Genomic DNA, 13828 nt, shown 5'->3' with positions numbered 1-13828 from the left:
GAGGCAGGAGAATTGCTTGAAGCCAGGAGGCAGAGGTTGCAGTGAGCCAAGATGGTGCCATTGCACTCCAGCCTAGGCAACAAGAGCGAAACTCTGTCTCAAAAAAAAAAAAAAAAAATTGTGTAATTTCTAAGAATCTGAGGAGTTTCTGGCTTGCTCTCTCTCCCTTTTTTCTCTTTCTTTTTTTTTTTTTTTTTTTTTTATGGAGTTTTGTTCTTGTTGCCCAGGCTGGAGTGCAGTGGTGCGATCTCAGCTCACTGCAACCTCCACCTCCTGGGTTAAAGCAATTCTTTTGCCTCAGCCTCCAGAGTAGTTGGGATAGCAGGCATGTGCCACCACACCCAGCTAATTTTTTTTTATGTATTTATTTTTAAATTTATTTATTTATTTTTTATTTTTTATTTTTTTGAGACAGAGTTTCACTCTTGTCACCCAGGCTGGAGTGCAATGGCGTGATCTTGGCTCACTGCAACCTCTGCCTCCTGGGTTCAAGCAATTCTCCTGCCTCAACCTCCCATGTAGCTGGGATTCCAGGCACCTGCCACCATGCCCGGCTAATTTCTGTATTTTTTAGTAGAAACCCAGTTTCACCATGTTGAAATTTTTGTATTTTTAGTAGAAACCCAGTTTCGCCAGACTGGTCTCAAATTCCTGACCTCAAGTGATCCACCTGCCGAGGACTCCCAAAGTGCTGGGATTAAGGCCATGCCCTGCCAGTTTCTGGCTATCTTTCTGTTGTTGATTTTTAATTTAACTCTGTGTGGTCAAAGAACATACACTGTATAATTTCAGTTCCTGTAAGTCTATTGAGACTTCTTTTATGGCCCAGCAGACGGCCTACCTTTGGTGACTGTTCTACAAGCCCTTCAGAATGTGAATAGAACCTGATGTTGGGTGTAAGATTCAAGAATGGTCAATTAGACTGAGTTTATTGATAAGGTTGTTCAAGTCTTCTATACCTTTACTGGCTTTCTCTCTACCTGTTTTATCAATTACTCTGAGAAGAGTGTTGAAATCCCCAACTATAATTGTGAATTTGAGTATTTCTTTCAGTTACCAGTTTTTACTTCTTATATTTTGAAGCCCTGTTACTAAATGCATACACAGTTGGATTTTTTTTTTTTTTTTTTTTTTTTTGAGAAGGGACCTTGCCCAGGCTGGAGGGCAGTGGCTTGATTGTGGCTCACTGCAGCCCCAACTTCCTGGGCTCAAGCCATCCTGTCACCTTAGCCTTCTGAGTAGCTGGGACCATAGGTGTGTGCCACCACGCCCAGTTAACTTTTTTATTTTTTGTAGAAATAGGGTTTCGCCATGTTGCCCAGGCTGGTCTCAAACTCTTGGGCTGAAGCAATCCTCTTGGCTCAGCCTCTCAAAGTGCTGGGATTACAGGCAAGTGCCACCTGCCTGGCCCACATTTGGAATTTTTAAAATTGTAATGTATCCAACACAAAGAAAGGACAAGTGTCAAAATATCAATAAAAAATATATTCATTCCTATAATCCCAACACTTTGGGAGGCTGAGGATTGTTTGAGGCCAGATGTTCAAGGCCAGCCTGGGCAACACAGTGAGATCCTGTCTCCACAAATTTTTTTTTTTTTTTTTTGAGACGGAGTCTCGCTCTGTTGCCTGGGCTGGAGTGCAGTGGTGCGATCTCAGTTCACTGCAAGCTCTGCTTCCCAGGTCCACGCCATTCTCCTGCCTCAGCCTCCTGAGTAGCTGGGACTACAGGCGCCCACCACCACGCCCGGCTAATTTTTTGTATTTTTAGTAGAGATGGGGTTTCACCGTGTTAGCCAGGATGGAGATGGCTAGCCACAGGAGATGGAGATCTCCTGACCTCGTGATCCACCTGCCTCGGCCTCCCAAAGTACGAGGATTACAGGCGTGAGCCACCACACCCGGCCAAAAATTTTAAATTTAAAAAAATTTTTAAAATTTAAAAAAATTAAAAAAAAAATTTTTTTTTAATTTTTTAAAAAAGTTTTTCCAGCATGGTGGCACGTACCTATAGTCCTAGCTATTTGGGAGGGAGAGGCAGGAGAGTCCCTTGGGCCAGGAGTTGGAGAGTACAGTGAGCTGTGATTGCATCACTGCACTCCAGCCTAGCTGACACAACCCAGACCCTGTTTCTAAAATAAGTAAATAAGTAAACACACAGATACACACACACACACACACACACATTTCCAAATAGCCAGAAGAGAAGAATTGTAATGTTCCCAACACAAAGAAATGGCAGGTATCAAAATATCCATAAAAATATATTTCAAAATAGAAATGTCTTTATCTTCTTGATGAAATGACCCTTTTATCGTTATGCTTGTTTGTTTTTTGTTTTTGAGACGGAGTCTCGCTCTGTCACCCAGGCTGGAATGTAGTGGCGCAATCTTGGCTCACTGCAACCTGTGCCTCATGGGTACAAGCAATTCTCCTGCCTCAGTGTCCCAAGTAGCTGGGATTACAGGCGCAAGTCACTATACCCGGCTAATTTTTTTTTTGTATTTTTAGTAGAGACAGGTTTCACCATGTTGGCCAGGCTGGTCTCAAACTCCTGACCTCAAGTGATCCGCCTGCCTCGGCTTCCCAAAGTTCTGGGATTACAGGCATGAGCCACCACGCACGGCCCCCTGCAGCTTTGAAGTCCCGGGCTGGAGTGGCCAGCAAGGGCACTCTATGGACTGGACAATTAAAGTGGACAAAGGATGGTCAGGAGACTGTGGCAATGGCCCGAATAAAAAGTAAGGATCCTCCCATACCTGGAACAGTTTTCAGACCGGGAAGGAAGGCTGGGTCCCCAGGAGAAGGACCCAGCAAAATACACAGGAATGACTTACCTGGCTATCCCCAAAGAAGCCTACAGCATTTATCGGGTTATTGTACCATAGGGAGGGTGGAACACACAGCCATTTCTAGGACCATTGGACATAGTGTTGAAGCTCACATTGATCCTGAGATCCAAGGTCATCATCTGTCCCTCTCAGAGTGGTGACATGGTGGTGGCCACATTGAAAGGAATCCTGGCCCTGTCTGGCTTGCAATGCGTCCACTGGGCGAGTGGCCACTGTGGCCGTTTCTCTGGTCCTCGAATGTGTAACTGGAATATAGAGACTTGACACTTGGCACAGCCCCCACATTAACTCTTTGGCCTGTGGTGAGAGCTATCACAGAGGGGAAGGTCACATATAAATTCAACACTGCTCCCTGCCCCCAAGACAGTAAATCAGAGCAATCTGGAATCCCAGAGGAGGCCAAAAATGGATGTCACTCCTAAAGACGTAAAGGTTCCATCACATCTTCATTGCATTAGTTAGTTTAGATCCTACAAAAACCAGATGGACCCTAAAGGACTAGAGCAAACTCAGCCAAGTAGTAGCCCCCATTGCAGATATATTGTCTTTTGGGGCTTGGTTTTTTATTTTGATAGTAAAATACACGTAACATAAAATTAACCATCTTGGTCGGGCATGGTAGCTCAGGCCTGTAATCCCAGCACTTTGGGAGGCTGAGGTGGGTGGATCACCTGAGGTCAGGAGTTTGAGACCAGCCTGGCCAATATGGTGAAACCCCATCTCTAATAAAAATACAAAAATTAGCCGGGTGTGATAGTGGGTGCCTGTAATCCCAGCTACTCAGGAGGCTGAGGCAGGAGAATCTCTTGAACCCAGGAGGCAGATGTTGCAGTGAGTGGAGATCATGCCATTGTACTCCAGCCTGGGTGACAAGAGCGAAATTCCATCTCAAAAGATAAAAAATAAAAATTAACCATCTTAACCTTTATTTTTTTGAGATAGGGTCTTGCTCTGCGGTCCAGGCTGGAGTGCAGTGGTATCATTATGGCTCACTGCAGCCTTGATTTACCAGGCTCAAGCAATCCTCCCACCTCAGCCGCCTGAGTAGCTGGGACTATAGGCACACGCCACCATGCCTGGCTAATTTTTTTGATTTTTAGTAAAGATGAGGTCTCACTGTGTTGCCCAGGCTAGTCTCAAACTCCTGGGCTCAAGCAGTCCTCCCGTCTTGCCCTCCCAAAGTGCTGGGATTACAGGCATGAGCTACCATGCCTGGCCCATCTTAACCATTTTTTTTTTTTGAGATGGAGTCTCGCTCTGTCGCCCAGCCTGGAGTGCAGTGGCGCGATCTCGGCTCACTGCAAGCTCCGCCTCCCGGGTTCATGCCATTCTCCTGCCTCAGCCTCCCGAGTAGCTGGGACCACAGGCACCCGCCCCCACGCCCGGCTAATTTTTTGTATTTATAGTAGAGACGGGGTTTCACCCTGTTAGCCAAGATGGTCTTGATCTCCTGACCTCGTGATCCGCCCGCCTCGGCCTCCCAAAGTGCTAGGATTACAGGCGTGAGCCACCGTGCCTGGCCCATCTTAAGCACATTTAAGCATCATGCACATTCACATTGTTGTGTAGCCATCAGCACCATCCATCTCCAGAGCTCTTTTCCTCTTGCAAAACTGAATCTCTGTACCCATTAAGCACCAATTCCCCATTCTTCCCACCCCCCCAGCCCCTGCCAACCACCATTCTCAGATGTGGTATCTTTGTTAGAGCAGATTAACTTGCTCTCAGGTGTATGGTCTGCGGCCATTGACTCAAGCACAGGGAATGAGAACTTCTGAAGTGGGCCTGGACATCTGAATTGCACAGGCTTCCCAGATAGGTACGAAGGAACAAGAAACAAAACAAACATTACTGCAAATGAAACACTGTGTAAATATGTGGGTTACATCCTGTAAGTATGAAGAGAATGGAAGGCATTTATCTTGTTATTGTCACTGGGGCAGATCCGGAGTCAGCTCTGGGCAGAGATGGATTTACCCTGCAGCTGCTGAAGCTTAAGCTGGGGGCTGCTCAGGAGCTTGGATGTAGAATAGAAGGCAGTTCTGAGCATGGAGGGGAGGCCAGGTGTGCCAGCCAGAAGCATCCTATGAAAAGAGAAGCCAAAAGGATGAGATGTGAATCTCCAAGCACCACTAGTTAATATGACTTATTTTCATTCTGAATAAATATTCATTTTCATACTTAAAAGTCTATATTCGTAATTTTAGATTAGTTCTCCTACAAAGGGCCTCAAAATTTAGTTCCTACAAAACCTAGATCTGCCTCTGATTTTTTGTGTGTGTGAGACAGAGTCTCACTCTGTTGCCCAGGTGGGAGTGTAGTGGCGTGATCTTGGCTCGCTGTAACCTCTACTTCTGGGTTCAAGCGATTCTCCTGCCTCAGCCTCCCAAATAGCTGGGACTACAGACACCCACCACCATGTCCAGCTAATTTTTGTATTTTTGGTACAGCTGGGATTTTGCCATGTTGACCAGGCTGGCCTCAAACTCCTGGCCTCAAGTGATCTGGCTGTCTCGGCCTCCCAAAGTGCTGGGATTACAGGTGTGAGCCACCATGCGCCACTACCCCCCCGCCCACATTGCCCAGCTAATTTTTGTATTTTTAGTAGAGATGGGATTTCACCATGTTGACCAGGCTGGTCTCAAATTCCTGACCTCAAGTGATCCACCTCTCTCGGCCTCCCAAAGTTCTGGGATTACAGGCATGAGCCACTGCCCCAGACTGCCTCTGATTTTTGAGGTCTACAAAGGTTCGGGGTTTTGTTTTTGTTTTTGTTTTTGTTTTTGTTTTTTTTGAGATGGAGTCTTGCTCTGTCGCCCAGGCTGGAGTGCAGTGGCATAATCTCAGCTCACTGCAACCTCCACCTCCTGGGTTCAAGGGATTCTCCTGTCTCAGCCGCCTGAGCAGCTGAGACTATAGGCGTGCACCACCACGCCCAGCTAATTTTTGTATTTTTAGTAGAGATGGGGTTTCACCGTATTGGCCAGGCTGGGCTCAAACTCCTGACCTCGTGATCCACCCACCTCAGTCTCCCAAAGTGCTGGGATTACAGGCGTGAGCTGCCACGCCCAGCCTGGTTCATTCTTCTTTAAGATTGTCCTGTGCTGCCTGAGGTTCGTGAAAAATCCTAACATAACGAACACCAAGATGTGAGGCTCTCTGGTTCCCCCTCCACGACAGAACCAGCGGTGGACATGTATTCAGCCTGGAATCTTCTTCCTTCAGGCCTCACCCCCAGGCCAGGGAACCCCTCATTCCTGCGCCTGGTCCTGGACCAGCTGCCTGGCCCCTGCTCCCTGCTGCCCCCCAATGGACCTCGGGTAACAAGACACCACGTGTGTGGGGCGTGTTCTCTAGACCCGTTCTCACGCTCCTGAAACCATTATTGAGCCTTACAGCTGCTTTAAGCGCCCGGGGCTTCATCAGAGCCTTTGAAAACCCCAAGTGAAACTAGTTACTCACTGGGAAGCCTAAGTGGGTGGCTGCCTTCTCCCTGACACTGCATGCCCGGGCAGCACTCTGAAGGGCAGCCACAGCCACACGGTTACACAGGGACACACACACGCACATGCACACCTACACACACGCAAGCACTCACACTCAGCCCCCAGAGATCCATCCACACTCGAAGGAGGATCAGACAAGAAGTAAAGCTAGCACAAACAACATCATCGGCTGGGTTAGCTCCTCTCTACAATGGCTTTAGAAACCTGGAATTTTTTTTAAAGTACAGGCAGGCTGGGCGAGGTGGCTCATACCTGTAATTCCAGCATTTTAGGAGGCTGAAGTGGGGGAGGATCGCTTGAGCCCAGGAGTTCAAGACCAGCATGGGCAATGTAGCAAGACCTCATCTCTACAAAAAATCAAAAAATTTGCCGGGCGTGGCAGCGTGCGCCTGTAGCCCCAGCTAGTCAGGAGGCTGAGGTCGGAGGACGGCTTGAGCCCAGGAACTCAAGGCTGTAGTGAGCCATTATTGCACCACTACACTCCAGACAGAACAAGACCCTGTCTCAAAACAAGTACAGGCACACCCCATTTTATTGCAGTTCACTTTATTGCACTTCACAGATATTGCCTTTTTTTTTTTTAAACAAATTGAAGGTTTGGGGTAACTCCAGAGTCAAGCAAGTCTGTTGGCACCATTTTCCCACGAGCATGTGCCCACTTTGTATCTGTGTGTCACACTTTCGCAATTCTTGCAATATTCCAAACTTCTTCCTTATTATATCTGTTGTGAAGCTGGTTCTCCCAGACGTTCCCTGCAGGTTGTTTATGCAGCGCCCATCCGAGATGAACCCGAAGGACACTCAGGATCCCAGACTGCCGGAGGAGTCTGGGATCACAGGCGGGGCAGAGCAATTTGTCAACGTTTATCAGAGGAGTCCTCCTTGGCAGCCCACTCTTTATCCTCACTCTCGTGGAAATGAGATTCGACCTCACCTAATCACCTGGTGCCCGAGGAGCAGGTAGGAGCCTGTCCCAAGCCTGAGCTTCCTGGGAAATCTACATTTCAGCACAGATGGGTTCCCAGCAGCTTAGTGCTCTGGCTGTCCTTAGGTCACTGAATCATTTCACCTGCTAGTTTTTTGTTTGTTTGTTTTTGAGATGGAGTCTTGCTCCGTCGCCCAGGCGGGAGTACAGTGGCGCGATCTCGACTCACTGCAACCTCCACTTCCTGGGTTCAACTGATTCTCCCGCCTCAGCCTCCCAAGTAGCTGGGGTTACAGGCACACACCGTCATGCCCAGCTAATTTTTGTATTTTTGTAGAGACAGGGTTTCACCATGTTGGCCAGGCTGGTCTTGAACTCCTGACCTCAGGTGATCCGCCCACCTTGGTCTCCCAAAGTGCTGGCATTACAGGCGTGAGCCACCGCGCCCGGCCTTGCCCACTGGTTTTATGAGAAAGACACATGGGAGCCTTTTCCCCAGCTGGGGCAATCATTGGACAGTCACACGGAGTCACAGAACCATCTTGGAACAGGCATCCCAAGACCTGGCCATTGGGCAGGATGTGGGATTTGTGAAGGGTCATAAATGACCCTTTGAATCAGTCTCCCTCTGCACAGGAAAAGCCCACCGCCCTGCGCTCACCTTTGCCCATCAGATAGGGCTTGGGGGGCACCTGAGGAGGAGGTGCCTGGCACTGCCTGTGGAGGAGGATGTTGGCATTCCTATTTCACAAACCCGGCTTGGAGAGCCAGCAAAGACCTTCTGGGCAGCTAGCTCTTGCACACACCCCTGCGGAGAAACTCTGCCTTCTTGCCTGGGGCCCAGAACCTTACCCACCCAGGCTTACCCCGTCCCTTCCAGGGCCCACTGGCCTCCTGACTCAGGCTCCCCCGAGCGCCTGACCCTGTGAGTCACTAGCCCATCTACAATCCTCCTCCCCGACTGCTTGAGTTGTAGCTTGATGGGAGCCAGGTCAATGCAAGTCACAGAACTGCAAACTGAGATGGACTCTCAGAAGCAAGAGGTGGCAAGCACGGCTGAGAGGAAGCGAGGGTCCTCCTGGCTGGTTAGTTCTTACAGAGTTTAAGCTGTACTGAGAGTTTTTATGGGGACAAGGGGCCAGTCCTGTGCCTGCCTGATGTGGAGTCCTAGGTGGGCTTGGGCCGCAGGTTACGTGCTCCCGGAGGCTCACAAAGGCAGTGCCAACAGGCGCTCATTCTCAGCAATGGGTGAAAGTAAGAGGAACCTGCCCTCCCTCCTCTCCACACCTCCCCAGTATTTGTCCTCATGGAGTAAATATCCAACAGTGATCCCAGGGCGTGGGAGTGGGAGTTAAGGCAAATGCCAGACTGTCCAAGGCTCATTACAGGGTCGTCCTCTCATCCTCTGCTCACTAGTCCACTATGTTCAGTGAGCACCCACTGTGCACCCTGTGCCTTGGGGACATGGAGGCGCGCTCAGCCCCAGCCTTGCCCTCCGGGAGCTTACAGTCTAACCCTCTGGGCCCAGGGAGGTGGGAAGACGGCACGGCCTTGCTGGGAACCTCACCCTGTTGGCTTCACAATGATTTTTTCAATAATGCCTACAGCTTCCTTCATATCCTGCCACCCAAACCAGTGCCAAAGTCATCATGGGCTTGTGTGGCACAGTCAGATTTAGTGATCATCCCCACTCCCGCATTGGTTCTGTCTTCTTGCCCCCGGTGCTCTGGTCCCGAGCACAGGCTGCTGATTTGGGGACCTGGGGGAGAATCCTCCACCTTCTGCAAATGCTCAGCCACGAAATGACGGGTGTTTGCCTGACTATGCTTTCATGAATCCCCCACGAAATGATGGGTGTTTGCCTGATTATGGGCCACCAGTGCCCCCACTCCTCGTGGGCACTCCTGGGATCGGCAGCCCCTTCCTAGCCTTCACAGAGACTCTAGGCCTCCACGGAAAAGAAAGAAAAAAAAAATTTTTTTTGAGACGGAGTCTTGCTGTGTCACCCAGGCTGGAGAGCAATGGCTCAATCTTGGCTCACTGCAACCTCAGCCTCCCAGGTTCAAGCGATTCTCTTGCCTCAGCCTCCCGAATAGCTGGCACACGACACCACACCCGGCTAATTTTTGTATTTTTAGTAGAGACAGGGTTTCACCATATTGGCCAAGCTGGTCTCGAACTCCTGACCTCAGGTGATCCACCCGCCTTGGCCTCCCAAAGTGTTGAGATTACAGGCGTGAGCCACCGCAGCCACCCAGAAAAAAAAATCTTAACAAATTGCTTCCAGTAACCAGTCTCAATGAGTAGCAGGGAGTAGTTTGCAAGAAAAAAAAACAAGTGAAGATGTTTCCCATTCTTTAACCTGCTCCATCCCTCAAATTCCTGCTGCTCCATGGCAGGGGCCCTGCTCACCCCACATTGGCACAGACTCTGTGCTGGAGTCAGACCCTCCAAAGCCACAAGCTTCCTTGAGGCCACAGGGCAGCCTCATTCTTGTTCTGCCCCTTCCTCACACTGAAAGACTGCACAGCCTGGGGTGCAATGCCCAGGTGTGAAATTGATGCTTGGGAAAACAAATCATTCCCAAAGTCACTTAAGGAATCCCCCAGCCCCACCGCACAGACCCCTGGATGTATACTGCCCCTGTAACTGGGGGCTCTGGGCAGAAAAGCCGAGGAGTGGAGGTGACGGCTCCCAGCCTATGCACCCTTTTGCTCTGCTCTGCTGCCCTGTAGAGCCCCGGAAGTGACCAGAGCCCTTAGGCCACTGCTGCTGCATGCCCAGAGGGTCCCAAGCAGAGCTGGGCAGGAGGTAGGCCCAGGCAGGGCTGGGAGAGCAGAGACCAGGCAGGGTGCACAGCTGCACTTTGCCCAGGTCCTGGCTCTGGTCTGGTGCCAGTGCTGGGGTGGGTGTGTCGGCTGCCCATGCAGCTGCGGGGTCCAGTTCCAGAACTATCTCCACCAGTTGGGATGGGGGGCTTCTTCTTCACCCTGCTGCCTCTTGTGCTTTCTTCTCTGGCCAAGTTGGGGGCTGAAGCACTGACGCTCTTTTTATTCCCTGAGCCGATCCCCAGCCCCAGGGCTTTCAGTCTGCCACGCCAGTCACAAACATCCGGCTTCCGGCCTGGGTGTGGGTACTGGGCTGGCCCCTAATGATGGGAACAGCAGCCGCCACCAAGAGCTTCAACCTGTCCAGTGCCCCAAGGTCCCAAGAAGTCGGCAGGGTCTGTGGACCGGCCGAGGGGCTACCACGGCCGCCAGAGGCCAGGGCCGCAGGGAGGCGAGGGCGGCGAGGGCACGGGCGCGGATGCGGGCTCTGGGGCAGACGCGAGCGCTGGGGCGGGGGCAGACGGGCCACTGGAATCTCCAGGGCGCCCGCCGTCGAGGGTGGCGCTGGCCGCTCTCCGCCACAGGTGCTCCAGCAGGCGCGCGCTCACGGCGGGCTCCAGGACTCGGCAGGCGGGCAGCACGCGGGCCAGGCGCGCCACACAGGCGCTGTAGCCCTCGCGGTAGCTGTCGCAAGGCACTGCGGGCGGAGAGCCGCGTGAGGCGCGGGGTAGGGTGCGGGGTGCGGGGTGCAGAGCGCGCGGCAGGGCAGGGAGGGCTCACTCACGGGGCGCTGCCGTGGGCCATGAGGACGCAGGCAGCTCCTGCAGGAAGCGCACGGTCATTTCCAGGACGTCTGCCTTCTCTAGCTTCGAGCAGTTGGAGTTCTGCGCCCGGCCACGAGGAAGAGCGACAGAAAACCACCAAGACAGAACTTTGGCCGGCTACCGTGCGCACCCGCGCTCTAGTCGGGAGCTGGGTGTGGGGCGCGCCGTGGCCTGCTAGGGGTCCTCTCCGACGCGCCCACCCCACCCAGGCTCCGCCTCGGGCGCTGCGCGGAACCCCCTGGCGGGTTCCTTCCGCAGGAGCACCCCGTCCCCCTGCCCCCGCTCCGCGCCCCAGGACCCTCCGCCCTCCGCCTCGGGCGCCGCGCGGAACCCCCTGGTGGCTTCCTCCCGCAGGATCACCCCGTCCCCCTGCCCCCGCTCCGCGCCCCAGGACCCTCTGCCCTCCGCCCGGGCGCGCTCACCTCCCGGCCCAGCAGCGGTAGGATGAGCCCCTTAAGCTGGCTCAGGCTCTGGTTGATGCGCGCGCGCCGGCGCTTCTCCAGCAGCGGCTTCAAGCTCTGCGGACCGGCGGCGCGGTGGTTAGACGGGTCCCCGGAGTCCCCCGCCCCGCCCCCAGTCCCCGGTTCCCACCTTGCGCAGCTCCGCCGCGTCCCCTGCCCGGCGAGGCAGCCCCATGCTCCGCGGGAAAGCGGTGGCAGCTGCGAGCCCCACGCAAAGGTAAACCGAGGTCCAGAAAGAGGTCCCGGGCGCGGCCCGGGCTGGTGCCAGACGAGTGCGCGCCGCGCCCGCGGCCGAGCTTTAAGGGAGCGGCTCGCCCGCCCCGCCCCGCCCCGCCCCGCCCCGCGGAGTCCGGCCGACCGCTGGTCCCACCTCCTGCCTTTGTTCCTGCGCAGGGTGGAGCCGGGAGGGGAGACCGCGACGCCCCCGGGGATCCCGCTCCTCGCCTTCGCGTCCTATCGACCGCGGGGTGGCGGCCCCCAGTTGTCTCCGAGCACCTGCGGGAGAGTGGTGAGGGCGCCATCGGGGGCCTTCGCTGCGTGACCCCGCGGGCAGGAGGGCCAGGTGGGGCCAGGCCTTGCCTGACTCGAGCTACGGTCCCTCCTCTCCAGTGCTGCCCTTCATTCATTCCCCAGGCTCGGGTTCAGCGTCTCCTCTGAGCCCCGCCCTGGGCCGGAGCAGGGGACCCAGCGGTTAAGGGAGCTCCCACGAGGGACAGCAGCGGGAGGGACTCGCACCCCCAGCTGCTTTATCGGGTGAAGGGCTGAGCTGGACGGGAAATCCGAGTTCCGGAGAGAGGTCGTGACTTGCTCCAGCCCTCGACGCTGGGAACAGGCTGAGCCTGGACAAGGGCCCCAGTCGCTGGACGCCCGGCTCTAAGGAGCCCGTAGAACCCTTCGGCGGCTTGCCTAGTGAAGAGTCTTTTGGTTACCCCACTCCAGGCTTTGGGTGGGGAAACGGAATCCTAGAGAAGCAGAGGCAGCCCTGGAGCCCTCGGAACTCGTTTTCATTCCCACCGGCTAGGGGTCCGGGTTGTTGCCCGCAGGACAGTCAGGGCTCACGTGACGCGCGGGCGGGACAGTCTTGGGTGCGGGCCCCAGGCTGCCCGCCTGGGCCCCAGTGGCCCGCCCAGGACCGCCTTCACGCCGCGTGGCCGTTGCTGCGGCAAACTGGCTGGCGTCCCCCGCCCATCTGCTCCAGGCTCCCTTCCCCCGACCGGCTGGCGGGGCAACGGCCACGCCCGCGAACCACACTGCGAACTGCCGGGCAGAGAGATGACTGGAGGGATCCACAGAGCCAGCCAGGAGGAGGCCCCCATGGGGCGGGGCCAAGGAGGGCTCTGTCCAGGGTGCTGGATGAACCCCCTGTCCCCCGAACCCCACTTCCGAGCTCCACCCCTGCCGCTAGCCCCACGTCTCCCTCCTTCAGGGTTCTCCCCGCAGGGTGGAAGAAGGCCAGCGAACACACTAAGGGGCCCGGAGAAGCCTGGGCAAGGGGAGCCCAGGACACCCATACCTATCTGTGGCGTGGGAAGGAATGTAGGCCACCGTTCATGGACGCTTACTGTGTGCCAAGCTCAGGGCTTAACGCTTTAAGGCTCGCGCCTGCATTAACCCTCATAAAAGACCTAACAAGTGAGAATAAATCATTCAACAGGTTTGGCCCAGCAGGGCTTGGAGGAACCTGAGACCTTGTTCTCCGTGGTTGAGGCCAGTTTGCCTCCATAGGCCTCCCCTAAGACAATTAATTGTTCTTTAAGAGCTCAAAAAACTCTGTGGATCTTTTCCCTCTCATCCCCAGGCCAAGCCACTTAGCTTGGCTGACTCAGTTCTGCACCCACAAGTCCGCCTGCAGCATCTGCATCTTGGGGAGGGACTGATCCTAGCTCCTGGGAGAAAAAGGCTGAAGGAGGAGGCTCCCCTTAGAACATCCCCCTCCAGGCTTGCGGATCACCATTTGAAGACTGAATGGCAGGGGAGCAAACACCATTTCCATTGCCAGTTACCCCCAGTTAAAAATATTTCTTCCTCCACTCTCCCACTGGGTAAAGGACTTTAACCAAGTAACCCACAGTTCTCTTCAACTCAAGGATTTTCAGGTTTTGCTGGTTACTTGGAAGGACTGGTCTGGAATCAGAGGAACGTTAAAGACAGCTAGGTGGGCAAGTGTCGGGTGCAGGTTTTAGGGGAGCTGGGGCCACCTAGGATACAGTAAGGATACACTCCACCCCTGGTCTCTACTCTTGGGAAGTGCCCTGGCCCTTGGGTTGAGAAGAAACCTGGGGTGGGCTGGGGTGAGCCCAGCAGAGGGGTGAGAGAAGGCCTCCTGGGGAGAGAATCCCTAAGCTGATAGCTGGAGGGTGGGAGACTCTGGGGGTGCTGTGGGCAGAAGGAAACTTGGGTGGAGAGGAAAGAAGAGCCCAGCAGGCTCAGCCA

The 13828-nt window shown here is 54.1% G+C and overlaps 1 protein-coding gene across 1 annotated transcript; it reads right to left on the bottom strand.

Annotated features, from left to right (window-relative positions):
• Nucleotides 1-6886: 6886 nt before the first annotated feature.
• Nucleotides 6887-11669, bottom strand: HES2 (hes family bHLH transcription factor 2). The gene is made up of 4 exons (XM_002811564.3): nucleotides 11526-11669; nucleotides 11357-11452; nucleotides 10895-10994; nucleotides 6887-10807 (listed from the first exon to the last, which is right to left on the bottom strand). Exons 1-4 carry the CDS (start codon nucleotides 11568-11570, stop codon nucleotides 10527-10529), a joined length of 522 nt encoding a protein of 173 aa, XP_002811610.1. The 5' UTR covers nucleotides 11571-11669; the 3' UTR covers nucleotides 6887-10526.
• Nucleotides 11670-13828: the final 2159 nt, after the last annotated feature.

The sequence above is a fragment of the Pongo abelii genome, chromosome 1, assembly GCF_028885655.2.
Source record: "Pongo abelii isolate AG06213 chromosome 1, NHGRI_mPonAbe1-v2.0_pri, whole genome shotgun sequence".
NCBI classification, from domain to species: Eukaryota; Metazoa; Chordata; class Mammalia; order Primates; family Hominidae; genus Pongo; species Pongo abelii.
Note: the sequence above shows the minus strand (reverse complement) of the source record. Positions and strands in the feature narration are given on the sequence as shown.

Bases quoted from the DNA above. Each gene is read 5' to 3' on its own strand.
- HES2 (XM_002811564.3), bottom strand. From the start codon at position 11,570: ATGGGGCTGCCTCGCCGGGCAGGGGACGCGGCGGAGCTGCGCAAG. The intron at 11,453-11,525 runs GTGGGAACCGGG...GCCGGTCCGCAG, and splicing joins ACGCGGCGGAGCTGCGCAAG to AGCTTGAAGCCGCTGCTGGA. The intron at 10,808-10,894 runs GTGAGTGAGCCC...CTCCGCCCGCAG, and splicing joins ATGGCCCACGGCAGCGCCCC to TGCCTTGCGACAGCTACCGC.